Source organism: Lynx rufus, unplaced genomic scaffold (assembly GCF_022079265.1).
Source record: "Lynx rufus isolate CCGP_SWC_20201006 ecotype Redwood Valley unplaced genomic scaffold, mLynRuf1.p SCAF_7, whole genome shotgun sequence".
Taxonomy (NCBI): domain Eukaryota; kingdom Metazoa; phylum Chordata; class Mammalia; order Carnivora; family Felidae; genus Lynx; species Lynx rufus.
In genome coordinates, this window is record NW_025814889.1 from 136,097,746 (window position 1) to 136,110,868 (window position 13,123).

At 62.2% G+C, this 13,123-nt stretch overlaps 1 protein-coding gene across 2 annotated transcripts in view; it reads right to left on the reverse strand.

The window, feature by feature from the left end:
• SCUBE1 (signal peptide, CUB domain and EGF like domain containing 1) overlaps positions 1-13,123 on the reverse strand; it is a 130,268-nt gene that overhangs the window by 44,637 nt on the left and 72,508 nt on the right. The window contains exons 5-7 of one of the 2 annotated variants that reach the window (XM_047066719.1): positions 9,796-9,921; positions 5,552-5,668; positions 2,778-2,867 (exon numbers count right to left, since the gene is read on the reverse strand). In XM_047066719.1, the coding sequence (XP_046922675.1) occupies positions 2,778-2,867; positions 5,552-5,668; positions 9,796-9,921 (333 nt within the window). The remainder of the gene's footprint in view (positions 1-2,777; positions 2,868-5,551; positions 5,669-9,795; positions 9,922-13,123) is intronic. The other variant, XM_047066720.1, reaches the window with a different exon arrangement.

The following is a 13,123-nucleotide window of genomic DNA, read 5'->3' on the forward strand; positions in this document are numbered from 1 at the left end:
GAAATGTAACCGCCCCTGCTCTTCGCCTGTGCTCGGTGACTGGGGGTAACTACAGAGAGCAACGGCTGGGTGCAGCCGGGACCCCAAGGGTGGGGCAGGGCTCTGCAGCCCTGAATGGCCCCAGGCTGTTCTGTGACAGACCATCACCCTTTCTGTGGCACGGAGAAGGGGGTGTCACCCCAAGGCTGCAGAACCAGTCTGTCGTTGACGTGGGGCACCACGGACAGGGCCGGGGTGGCGCATGCTCACGGGGCCTCACAGGGCCGCCAAGCGCCACCCTGCGCTCAGTCTTATCCTACCCCCCTAAAAACGAGCCCTGTTGACACAGGAAGGTCACTGGCATCTCAGCCACCGGGGGACTGTAGCACGCGTGCCCTGCTCTGGCAGAAGCCTGTACCGTGACTATAATGGGCACCGCTCATAGTAGATGGTTCCAGGGCATTCCGGCTCTGCCCTTCCTCGCTAGTCTCTGCCCTCTCAGGAGGATCCGGGTCAAGGGGGGCAGACTCTGGAGCTGGGTGGCCCAGGGTCCGACCTTGCCCTCAAACCCTTCAGTGTCTTGCCTCCCTCATCTGCTCCTGGGCCACAGAACAAGGTCCTTCCCTCTGCCTATTCTACCGCATCCCTTCCAAGGACCCCAAACAGGGCGCACATGCCCACCAGCCACAGGCTCCGTCACACCGGCCGACGATGCTCATCCAACTCTGGTTCCCTTCACGGTCTACGCTGCTCTTTCCACACAGGGCCGGGCTCTGAATGTGATGCCCCAGGCGTGCTCTGACCAGCACAGGGGACAACGGGGCTGGCGACCTCCCTCGTTCTCCATTGTCGTGCCTCCGTTCACACAGCCTGGGAGCAGCCGTCCTCGCCAAGTGCTGCTAGTTAGAGCCTGAAGTTCAGTTGGATCCCAAGTCTGTCCCACATGGGCTGCTCTCAGAGGAGACAGGTGCTAAGAATTATGGGCTCTCGAGGGAGGGGCGCACCAGTGCTCTAGACGGCGCCTTTCATGGAACCCTCAAGGATGGTTACTTAGCTCTGGGTCCTGGAGACTCGTGGGCGCGCCTGCCCGCTGGGGCCTTCAAGCCCACCCCGTGGCCATTTCCAGCCCTTCCCAGGCCAGCCCAGACAGCCCAAGTCAACATGACAGTCCTGTCCAGAGAGCTTGTGGAGAGGGGACTTCCAGACAGAAGTCCCGTCTGCCCGTGTGACCAGAGGTGAATCCTCCAGACCCCCTGAACCCTAGTGTTCTTGTTTGAGAAGCAGGGTGACGCCTGTCCTGCCCGGCATGGACTTCAGGCTTCACAGAACACTGTCAGCCCGGCTCTCCTCTGCTCCTCGAAGCTCCACCAGGGAGGGGGCCCTCAAGCCTAGTTCCCAGCACGAAAGGCCCCATCCCTCCCGTGGCCCCATTTACGTTTCCCTTCTCCCTAGATGCCTGGACTCTTTTGAGGTCCGTATGAGGGCCATGAAACTAGGTGACCTCTCCGGGACCCCGAGGCTCTGACTTCCACGGCCCCGGGACCCTGACGCTTAGGATGGCCCACACAGCCGCGACCTTCGGGCTAAGCTCAGCTGCGAAGGGTAGTATGTGACTGCGGGCAAGCCAGAGGACCCCACGAACTTCAGTTTCCTCCTCTGGGACATAGGAAACGTACCACCTGACCCACAGCGCCCCAGGCTGGTGTGCCACAAGGAAGGGTGTGACAGTCCCAAGCGACCCTACGGTTGTGCTCCAGAGGCCCGGGCAGCTGGCACCACTCAGGGGCCAGCAAGTGCAGAACTGGAGAGCTGAGGGCAGGGGGATGGATGAATGAGGGGCAGACTTGCCCCGTGCTTCCGCAGCCTGAGCTCGATGGACAAGCAGCCAGCCGGGTCCTCCTCCTCCTCCTCCTCCTCCTCCTCCTCCTCCTCCTCCTCCTCCTCCTCCTCCCCCCTCCCCTGCTCAGGGTCAGCCACACCAGCAGGCCGCCCGGGCCACCCTGGGCAGCGCCAGCCGTTTCCGGGCGAGCCTCCCTAGAATCTGGGTCCAGCCCGGGGCCAGTGTCTGGAGCGCAGCCGCCATCACACCTGCCCCCTCAGGACAAGTGGGGGCCTGAAGCAGGACCAGCACAAAATGGGCCAGGGCTGTCCCCGTATGCCCACCTCAGGCTGGGTCGTTCACAGGGTCAGGAGCCTTGGGGCCGGAAGGGGCCGAGTGAGTCTTGCTTTGACCTTAACGGTCCTCTCCTCTCTGGGCAGCAGATTTCCCAACTATCAAGCAGGCCCCGGAGATCCCCTGGCCCCGAATCTAGATGGGTCTTTTTCGCCCTGAGCGTGGCTTCCCTCCTTGGCAAGGAGACCGAGAGGCACCGTGCTGCCTGAATCGCTGCTCTGCCCTAATGCCCTCCTTTGCTTCTGTGTCTCAGTGTCGCTTTGCTGACCTCGGGGCTCCCGACAGCCAATGTGGACATTTACGGTGGGTAGAGGGGTCTCCTTACCCGCAGAGGCCCCCAGACACTGGCTCTGGGTTCTTTGCTACAAACACACAGAGAGATACACGTGTTTGGTGAGGGGCAAAACCTTTAACGAGGGAAAAGCGAGTTCACATCTGGAGTGGAGCCCCCTCCCCCCCGCTCAGACACGGCACGCGCGGGCACACGCCGGGGGGGGCCCCCCCCCACGCACGCACACCCCGCACGCCAGCACGCACTCCCGGCCCCACACCGCAGCACGCACGCACGCGCACGCACACGGACAAGGGTGCAAGTACAACAAAGGAAGTGGAAGAAAAGTGTTACCCATGAGGAGCCGCCGTTTCACCCGCTTGTCCACATCAGCTACTGACGTGGCATTGAACTGAGAGCGCTCAATTGCAGCCTCATCCTTCTCTAAAACACAAGTAAGGGACAAACACGGAGCCGCTGGTTAATGAGAGCCCACTTCCCGCGGCCCAAGACAGTCAGCCTCCCGGCGTGGCGCACACACAGCCAACACGGCGTGCCGGGCCGGCGCGGCGTCTGCGCCGAGGGGCCGATCCCGGGAACCTCCAAGGGCGTGTTCAGGGCAGGGGCGAGGAGGCGGCAGGGTGGGGGGGGGGTGCGGAACGGGGGTGGGGGCGGGGGCGGGGGCGGGGCGACCACACGAGGGCACAGACGGGACGCGGGGCCCATCTGCCGACAGACAGAGGAGGCGGCTTGAGGTCAGAGTGGACGGACCCAGCCGCGGGGGGCCGCGGAAGCAGACGGCACGGCCTCAGCGCTCGGGCAGACACACGTGACTGCAGGCACCCCGGCTCAGGCTGGACGGGCAGGCACAGGACGAGGCACAGGACAAAGGGACAGGGCCGTGAGGTCCGGTGATGGCTGTGCCTGGACAGCAAGACGCCCCGTCTCGAGGGCACGGACGTGCGTCAGACACTCATGCAAAGTTAAGAACAAAACACCCGGGAGAACAAACACACGCACAGCGATGGACCCGGTCCGACGGACGGACAGACAGACAGACAGAACAGGGGCTCGATTGGGGCAGCGCTGGTTGCCTGCTTGTCTATAGAGGACTAGAGCGAGACATTCAAGTGCTTGACAGGGGCCGCGAGAGGGGCCAGTCATCTCAGGAGCGTGCGGAGAGAGAGGCGGGCCGGCCGGCAGCATCCTGGCCGTCGGGCAAGACGCTGTGCCCCGATGCTGCCCGTGGAGGCGCACGTGAGGTTAGTGGCCAGGAGGTCCTCGGCTCGGCCGGAGGTGTGTGGGGACACGGGCTCCCGAGGTGGGGAGCCTGCGCGGCGGTGAGCGGAGGCACACGGGTGGTTCTCCTGGCCCGCGGGGGGCGATGGCCCAGGAGCTGGGTCCGGAGGAGGAGGACCGCTAAGGGGAGGGGAGGGAAAGAGGGGGGGAGGGAAAGAGGGGGCGAGGGAGGTTACGTCAGAGAGGAGAGTTAGGCAGGGGCCTTGACATGCAGCAGACGCTAAAAGGTAAAAAAATGAGGAACGACGAGGCAGGTGGACAGAGACAAGATGCGTGAGACGAGGCTGGGTGGGTGTCTGGCCGGCGGCTGAGTGCGCTGGTCCCGTGGCCGGCGGGGGCCGCTGCGCTGCAGACACAAACAGGGAGGGCGACCCAGCAGACAGACAGGAAGGGGCTGGGGGGCCCTGGGGGGTCCCCCCGGCAGGACAGTGGAGACAGGGAGAGAGGTGGGAGAGGGAGTTCTAGATGGGATCAGGCTGCAATAGAGACACTAGTCTGAGACCAGGTTTTGCTTTGAAAAAAAAAAAAAAAAATTTTTTTTTTTTTTTTCGTTTTTTGGTTGTTTCGTTCGGTTTGGCTTTTGGCTCTGAAAATGCTTAATGAACGTCGGTTATCAGACAAGACAGGCAATCAGGGACCATCACCAGAAAAGCAGGAGGAATGAGATAAAATGAAACCAAAACGGCCGTCTGAGAGGAGACCACACAGAGGAAGGGAGAACCACGCAGGTAGCAGCCCCTGGGAGACAGCCGGGACCAGGCTGAGACGCTGGGGGCCGGCCCCGGCCCTGGCGCCCCCGCTCGGCCCCTCACAGGACGAGGGAGCAGTCGCGGGGACAGAAGGCGGCAGCAAACTCTGGCTCCCCGCCTCTGCCTGCTGGCCACCCCTTGTGTATCTTCAGAGTCAGTATGAAGAGATGCCCCCCGCTCCCGCCCTTAAAAAGAACAGACGTGACCAGCGACCGTGGGCCTCTAAGGGTGGCTGACGTCGGAGGGAAAGAAAGCAGAGGATGAACAAAGTTGGGTGGGTGCCAACTTTGAATTCTTCTTTTTCTCAGCTGGAAGATGTGCTGTTATTTTTGGGTGGGAAAGAAGCGACTACTGATTACGGCAGGAGGCAACCCCAGATATTCTAGCTTCCTCTTGGAAGTAAGGACCGGGGGGACGGGGACTCCATGTGACGACAGGTGAGGTGACAGAAGGGGCAGTGCTGACAAGAAGGGACTCTAGTTGGGAGAAGTCCAGCGAGAGCTCCGTTAGCTCAGGAGTGGAAGCAGTTAAAAACACCCAGAGTCCCCCCCGCCCTACCCCGGGATTCTTCCGTCCGTCTCCCCTGGTGTAGACGATGAAGACTTAGAGCTGCTTTCTGAGCAAACCCCTTGGCTTTCTAGACTGTGGCGGGCAGCTCACGTCGCTAATGGGGCCAAGATGCAGGTTAGGCGTATGTGCTGTGCATCCCCGTATCGGGAGGGAAACCCCTGCGCTTTAAAGACAGAAGGTCCCCTCCTCGGGCGCACACACCTTCCTCCTCCCCACAGGCCACCCCCCTGTTGAGGAGGAGGACCCGCAGAGAGCCCACAGTGACACGGAGCGGAGGTGCTTGGTCCTGGGTGGCTGGATGGCCCTGGGTAAGTCTCTACAGAAGGCTTCCCTCGGGGACGTCTGCCGGCCCCCTCGGTGGGGACCTGGGCGCTCCTTTTCTTGCTCCCTCAGGCTCACTTCCTGGGAACCGGGCCGCGGTGGGGTGCTGGCCAACGGCAGGGCCACACGGTGCACCCTGGGGGGGGCAGGGGGGGCGCACGGGAGCCAGTGCCCGGCACACTTACTTACCGATGCATGTCCGACCGTCTGAGTGGAGGGCGTACTTCTGGTGGCAGCCACACATGGGGCCCGTGTCTGTGTCCTCACAGCTGTGCTGGCAGCCTCCGTTTCCATAGTTACAGGTTACTAGTTAGGCCCAAAGCGTACATACGTGTGTATAAAAGGAACAACAACAAAGAGGATTAGTTTATTGGTGCTGGTTCATTCTCTTAAGGGACGGGGCGGGGGGGGGGTGCAAAGTGACGGCATAAGATAAACAGCGAGTAAGCACACGTTTCCCTGGACTTCAGCCCCACCAGGGTCTTGGATGGGTTTGCTCGCTCCCTGGGCGTGAACTGGGGTAGGACGGGTGGACTCGGGTGGCGTGGGCTTCAGGGCCGGCTCCAGCTGACAGACTCGGACGGTGTTCGGGGAAGAAAGCGCTAGGGGAGACAATTTTATCCTTCCTAGGTTCCACGGGCACTTCGACACTGCCTGTCTGGACAGGACAAGTGTCTGTTAATGCCAGGCATGCCCTGCCAGGCGAGGGAGGGAGGTGGCGGGCCCGTGGCGAGGGGGACACTCATTCCGCGTGCGGGAGGGTGTCCCCACAGAAGTCTGCTCCCTCCTAGTCCCAGCGGCCGTCTCCACCTGTATCCCCTCAGAGCCCGGATCCCCCGGAGGCAGTGTTCAAACAGACAGAACATATGCACGTTAATGTCATCTCAGGTGCGCTTTTGAGAATGACCTCTTACGGAAACACGTCACGTAGTTTGCAGCGTCTCACAGAGTCTTAAAACGTTTCACGGCATCAGCGACCCGGGTCGGCTAAAAGGGGGCCGAACAAAACACAGCCAGTCTGAGGTCGGAGAAGATAAATTCCGGTTTATTTAAAAGAAAACCGCTTGTTATCCCGTCTCAGGGTGAGAAGTATAGCCGAAGGAGATCCGAGATCTCTGTGCGAGGGGTTCTCGCAGCCCCCGCTTTACTCAGCTCGTAAGATGACAGGGTGCCCATCGCCTGTATGCAAACGGTGCCCCAGGGCCTTGAGGACGGGCTGTCTTCCTGGCACCTTAACCACTTATCTAGAATTCTATCTACGCTCTTCATGTATTTGGCAGGACCCCAGTGATGATCAAATATGCAAAAATAAATCTCAGGCCAACCACCGTCGGAGGGGCCGAAGATTCCGGAGTGGCAGTCTGGATTAATGACGCTCCTTCGGGTGGCAGCTCCCCACGACGGGTCCCAAGCATTCCAGAACCGAGGCCCGTGGCCGCCTCTCCCAGGCACCCCTCTCACCCAGGGCACGGCACAGAGCCTCCAGGGCGTCCGTCCCCAGCGATGGCGGGGACCCTGTCAGCCTGGACACGTGCCATCTCCCTGCCGGCTGAGGAGGACACGAAGAGAGTGGCTTCTGCTCAGTGTCTCAGATGCCGTCCTTGCAACCAGAGACAGGCTCTGCCGGGCTGCCTCTGCCACAGGGAGCTAACGTCCCGTCTGGAGGAGGAACCCAACCTCCGGGGTGACATTTCGAGGACGTGCACAACTCTTCAGGAAGCACAACGGGGACTTGGAGTGCGGAGCCCCTCTGGCCCCTTCTCCACAGGAGCATCTCTTCTCAGCTTTCCCGGGGAGCCCGGCAGCCTGCGGTCACAGTCTCCCGTCTCTGAAACAGCTCAGCTCTCTGCCTAGGAAGAGCCCCGGGGAAGCCAAGGGCAGAGGCGGCCACAGATTTCAGGTGAGGGCAGAGCCCCAGGCACAGCCCCGCCTCGGGCTGGACGTCACGCGCCTCCCCAGATTGAGAGAAGCTTCGTTTCACAGGGGGCAGGGGTGCAGGCGTGAGGAGGCCGTGAGGACACCGCAGACAGTTGTTTCCAAGCTCTGGGCTCCAGGAGATGGGTCGCGCCCTGCAAGCGACTCCGAGGGCGAAGGTCTGTCTGAGGCAAGCTGGGGGAGGGCCGTGCTGAGGGTCCCGTGCTCCCCCACACGGACGTGCCCGCATCTCATGGACCGTGGGGGCCGGGCTAGTGAGCACCGAGAGCGCCCACAGCTTGTACGTGGAAGTGCGTGCTGGAGCCTGGAGCTCCGGGACCACCAAGAAGGGATGGAAAAAGCGCCTCTGGCCCCGGCGTGGGTCCCGCACTCTGGATAGAAGAGTTGGGTGCCGAGGCCCTGCGGTCCTGCTGGCCCACGGAGGTGGGCTAGGCCCCCAACCCAAATCCGGATGTAGAACTTCCTAGACCTCGGTCGGCCTCAAGGGCCGGGGGAAAGCCTCAGAGCCAACTTTATGCTAACCCTTCACGTCAACCACACGGCAGGAGCCAGGGCCATCCGCGCGGGCCCTGCACAGGAGGGCTGCGGTCACCCACTCCTTGCCCCCAGGACCGGTATCCGATTCTATAAACACCTTGGCTATACGGAGCCCCCGCCAGCAGAGAGGGCGGGGCTTCTATTTCTTTCACCAGCAAACATGCGGGTCGAGGGCTTGAGTCTTCTCACTGAAGGGTGGGGAGGTGGGGGGGGGTTGCTTCCCGGCTCACAGAGGGCCCTGCCTTGTCCCCGACCTCTCAGATCAGCTCGGCCCCTCGGGAGACGTCCTCTGAGCAACGTGTCCCCTTGCAGTGCTCATCCCAGACGGTTCAGTGGGTCCCAGCCACCACCGCCTGTGGCTCGCAGAGCTCTCTCCCCAGCACCCAGCTCAAGGCTTGGCCAGTCTTGCTGTGGAAGGAACGCTCTTTACTTCTGGCTGAGCCTGTCAACAAGCTTGCCCAGTCCACACGTGCTTGTCCCTGGCCTTGGTCTGGAGGACTGGGAAAGCTGCAATTCTGCACTCTCGGTTCTGAAGGGCACCAGGCGCAGCGGGTTTCTCTGTAGTTAAAGGACCTGTCCGATGCAGAGGACAGAGGGCCTGGCAAAGTCCTGGGGCTGGAGCCGGGCACTCGCCCGTGGTGACCGCCCGCACGCTCATCTGTGAGGCCCCACAGGAAAGGCCAGCAACAAGGAGGGAGGCTGCCCGCATCTCGGGACGTGCCTGGGGAGAAGGAAGCATCTCCACTTCGGGGAAAGGACGCATCACGAGTCGGGGCTGGAGCACGAGCTCCTTGGAGACAGGGACTGTGCCTACTGCATGTGGGTCCCCAAGACCTTGGTGACTGAGGAGCATGGGCTGGGAAAGGTGTGGCGGCCACCCACAGAACAGCTGATGACAATCACGGACTAAGGACGACAGGCCGGCGAGGGCCAGCTGTCTTCTCCACAGAACGAATGATGGAAAGCGAGGCCAGTTTCTCTGTGAGCGCTGGTCAGCTCAGTCTCCCGTTCCAGTGGCAAGGCTGGGGCTGCTTTCTCTACCGGGAATCGGATTCGGACTCCTCCACACCTTTCTCTGCATCAGAGTGGGGCTGGAATGAAGCACGCGTCTCTGGCCAGACGTGGGCAGCAGGCACACCGGCCTCCCTCAGCTCTTCGTACACACAGAGCAAACGCGGCACCACGGCGGGCATCCCAGCTGCCCAGTGAGCCGAGGCTGAACCTGCCACTCCCCACGCAGCTGCTGGGAGCTGGGTCTGACGCTCTTGGGGACTCGTGTGTTCGGCCACGGTCCTGCTTCGTTTGCGGGCTCCCAGTCCTCCCGGGGGAGGACCACATTAAGGGGCTGAATGACACCTGTGCCCCGTGGGCTGACCTCCAAGCTGGTCCTGAATGGCACCTTTGGCCAGAGGCCTCATTCAACCCAGATCTCCCAGGGAATCCCCATTTACAGTGGGCCCCGCGGGGGCAGGCTGCAAGCTCCGATCTGTGATCCTGGAAATAAGGTCAGCACGGGCTGGGCTGGGACCCCTCCCCCCCCCAAGCTCCTTTCCTTCTTTATACCATCCTGTCACCAAGGGCCGCCCTGGCCCACCGGGAAGCCTGGGCTTGTAGGTCTCTGTGCCACAGCCCTCCATACCCTGGGAGGGCTCGGCTTGGGGCCCATGGGTCTCTGGGGTCAGGGTCACAGCTCGCACCGGCAGGGCTGTTGAGCAGGGTCCTGCCCCGGGGCTGTCGGTGATTCGTGCCAGGTGGGGAAACCGCCGTGTCTAGCGATCACAGCCCTCATCCCTCATGCCTCCCCAGTCCTCTTCAGGGACCTGGCCCTCCTCTCGACCCTGAGGGGCGGAGAGCCCTCCCTGGGAAACGTCCAGCCGACCGGACAGATCCCCCCACCCCCCAATAAAGCAACGGCAGGAGACGCATGGGGATGTCTGACCCATTTGCCTCCATCTACCTACGTGTGCAGTCCTTCTGATTCTGGGCAAGGTCAAAGCCGGGCCTGCAGTCACAGGCCACCCCACCTTTGGGCGTCTCCCGGCAGATGTGGGCACAGCCGTGGTCTTTGTTCATGCAGTTCATACCCTCTGGGAAGAGACAGATGAGAGAGAGACAGAGAGAGAGAGAGAGAGAGGGGACCGGGGGGAGGGAAGAGAGAGAAAATTTCAGGCTGAAGAGAGGCGGCCTCTAAAACGTCACCATCAAGTGCAGCGTTCTGGGGCCGCCGTTAGCACGTGCACCGTCCGCGCACGGCGGGGTGTGCACCTAGCCGTCCAGCTGGAGAGGTCTTGGGGAGAAACCAGGGAACCCACGGAAGAAGCGGTCCCGCCCTAGGTCGGATTACGGAACCGAGTTCAGGTCGGGGCTTCGGACCGCTTCCCTACTAAAGCAGGCGCGGCGGCATCTCAAATGATGGCGGCGGATTGCATCGGAAGGGCACGCGGCCCTGCGCGGCAGGCGGCTGGGCCCCGAGGGGATGCTGACGGGTCAGGGGACCACGGCGGGGGGGGGGGGGCAGCAGCAGTCAGGAGATGTGTTGTGGCCTGGGAGGCGCCGTCGGCCCCGCGCAGCCACCCCTCACCGCATTCCTGCACGAGTCGGAGGCAGCCGTGCTGCTCTCTTGGACCTCAGGGTGGCAGAGGCTCATCTTCACCAGCCCCACGGCCACGCCCTGACCTACACACCACCCCCCAGCTGCCAGAGGGGGGTCTGTCTCTGTCCCCGCTCCCTGCAGTGCACCCCAGGACCCGAGGAACCCTCACTCCCAAACGCAGAGCCCCGTACGACCTCCGGCTCCGTCCGCACGCCCCTGTACCCCCCTGGAGCCTGTTCCGCGTCCCGGGGCACAAGGGTCACCATTGCCACAATCTCAGCCCGAGGCTCCTGCTGGTTGGCAGACGCTACTTTTTAAAGGCAAATGTTTGCAGACCTCAGGTGCCTTGTTCTGCGAAGACTCAGTCCCCCCGCCTTGCTGGTTGGGAGGCATCAGAGAGGGGAGCCTGCCCCAGGGTGCTGGGGCCGGGCCACCCCACCGCCTGCTCGTGTCCCCATCCTGTAGCTGGAGCCCTGCCCCTGTCGCACCTGCTTGGCGGGCCCTTCCGGCTCGTCCTCCCGGCCGGGCTCAGAAGCCCTGTCCCTCACAAGGCCAGCTGTGTTCCTGTCTCCTCTCTTTCCAGGCTCCCCGAGACTCTACTGGGGCTCCAAACCCTAGGCAGGAGCAATGTGCTTGGGCTCCTTGCCCCTATAAAGGCAAGCGCTCCCTTCAGAGGTGGGGAAACCATGCTTGAGACACCTGCCCAAAGGCCCACGGTACGCTGAGAGGCATCACAAGGACGTGGACCAGCACCTCAGACTCTAAACCTCTTTCCCACTCCTGGCCCAGAGGCCTTGTGGAGCGCAGAGAGCTGGGCCACCCTGAGTTTCCAGGGCAAGGACCATGGACCATTCACCTCGAGGCTCCAGAGGCCTGGCCTCCAGTCATTGCTCGCGGAGAGTTACACGGAAATGTTCCCTGAGGGCTCTGGCATAATGGGGACAGTGAGGGGCGCCTGGGGTGGGCCATCTGCCTCTCTCCTCAGTCACCCGTAGTTCCTGGGACATTCCCCCCACCCCGGGAGCCTGCCTGGAGTGGCTCGGACCCCCTCCGGTTGACCCCAGTTGATGTTTATCTTCCTGGTGATTTGTGAGGAGTTTCCAGGATTTATGAGGTCACTGGGGTCAAGTGAGAGGTTGTAGGTCACAAGTCCATCAAGAGGCTAAGGGCAGATGAAAGGAGGAGCTGCTGTCCGCCCACACAGCGCCCTGAGACCTTACTTCCGCGTCCTACCCGAGAGGCCCAGCCTTGGACGGAGGGAAGGAACGCCACGGGTGGGGACACACGGGGGCCTCCCTTCCCCTAGGTGGCCCACGTGTGTGTCAGGACTGGGTCAGTCTTGACCCTGTCCACTTTAAGCATGGGTGGCGGCGGGGGGGGGGGGCCCAACTGAGATCTGACATCTATTTAAAAACACAAACACCCTGGCAGCTACAACCAAGATGTATTTTTAAATTTTTATTTATTGGGGGGGGGGCGGGCAGAGAGCCCGATGCGGGGCTCAAACTCACGAACCCGGCAATCATGACCCGAGCCGAAGTCAGAAGCTCAATCGACTCAGCCACCCAGAGGCCCCACAACAGAGAGTTTTAAAAAGTCTAAATATCAATAAAATGAAGAAATGGCCACGAGTAAAACCTGCACTTTGCTCAGCGCGCTGACCTCTGGTTTCACCTGACTTGACTTTCCCATGTTGTTCCTTCACCTCACTTTCCTTACTTATTCCAGGCACGCGGGTGGACAGACGCAGAGCGTGACCAACGACCCAGCAGCGGAACAAACAGGGCTCCTTGTAGGAAGCTTCAAGTTCATCCGGAGAGACAGCCCCTTCCTCTGGCCAAAGTCCACAACAGCACCCGTGCACGCCTGGCGGACGGGGGCGCTGCGCGACGCGGAACCGGGAGTGGGGGCGCGGACGGGGCTCGGGGTGAGCGTTAGGGTCGGCCCGCTGCCGGGGTGCGAATGCCCTAGCACGGCTGACGCCCAGCGCCAGGAGAGGTCCCTGGAGGTGCAGCTGGGGAGAGGTGCACAGCCGGCCCTTGCGAGCCGGCGAGAGCCAGCCTCACCAAGGTGGCATGGCTCTCTTCGGTCACTGCCAAGGCAGCAGCTGTGGGCAGGGGCCTGGCCTCCTTCCCGGTTGCGTGTCTCAGAAAAAATTGCTTCACTTCTTGAGTCTCTTGCGTAAAACGGGAATGATAATCTGCTCCACAGACAAGACAGCGTAGGTATTCCGACGCTAGGTCTTTCTATGGGGGCACTGAAGGCCGGGATCTTCTGCGGATCTGGAGAGAGGTCCTCACGGGGACCTTGTCTAGGCCCGGCAACCCCCCCCCCCTCGGAGAAGGCTCTCAGTTGAGGGGATCTCACGGGCCACTGAGACATACGCTGTCTCTCATCAAGTCTTCCGAGAGACTCCCGCCTTGGCCAGGGGCCGGCCAGTGGGGGGTGGCCGCCAAGGGGCCTCCCTGACCACCACCACCCTGATGATGGCTCCCTGGCGCCCATGAGGTACAGGGGCTGGTGTTCGGGCTTCTTCCCAGCTTCGTCTCCCTCCGCCTCCTGCTCGCACTCCGGCCTGTGATTTCACGCTGCCTGCTGACCGCCCCCTTGGCACCGCCCCCTCCACGCCCTCGCCCCTCCGTTCTTCCACAAACGAAATCCTAGGCCTGTCTCAAACTGCACCGGTTCCACAGGGC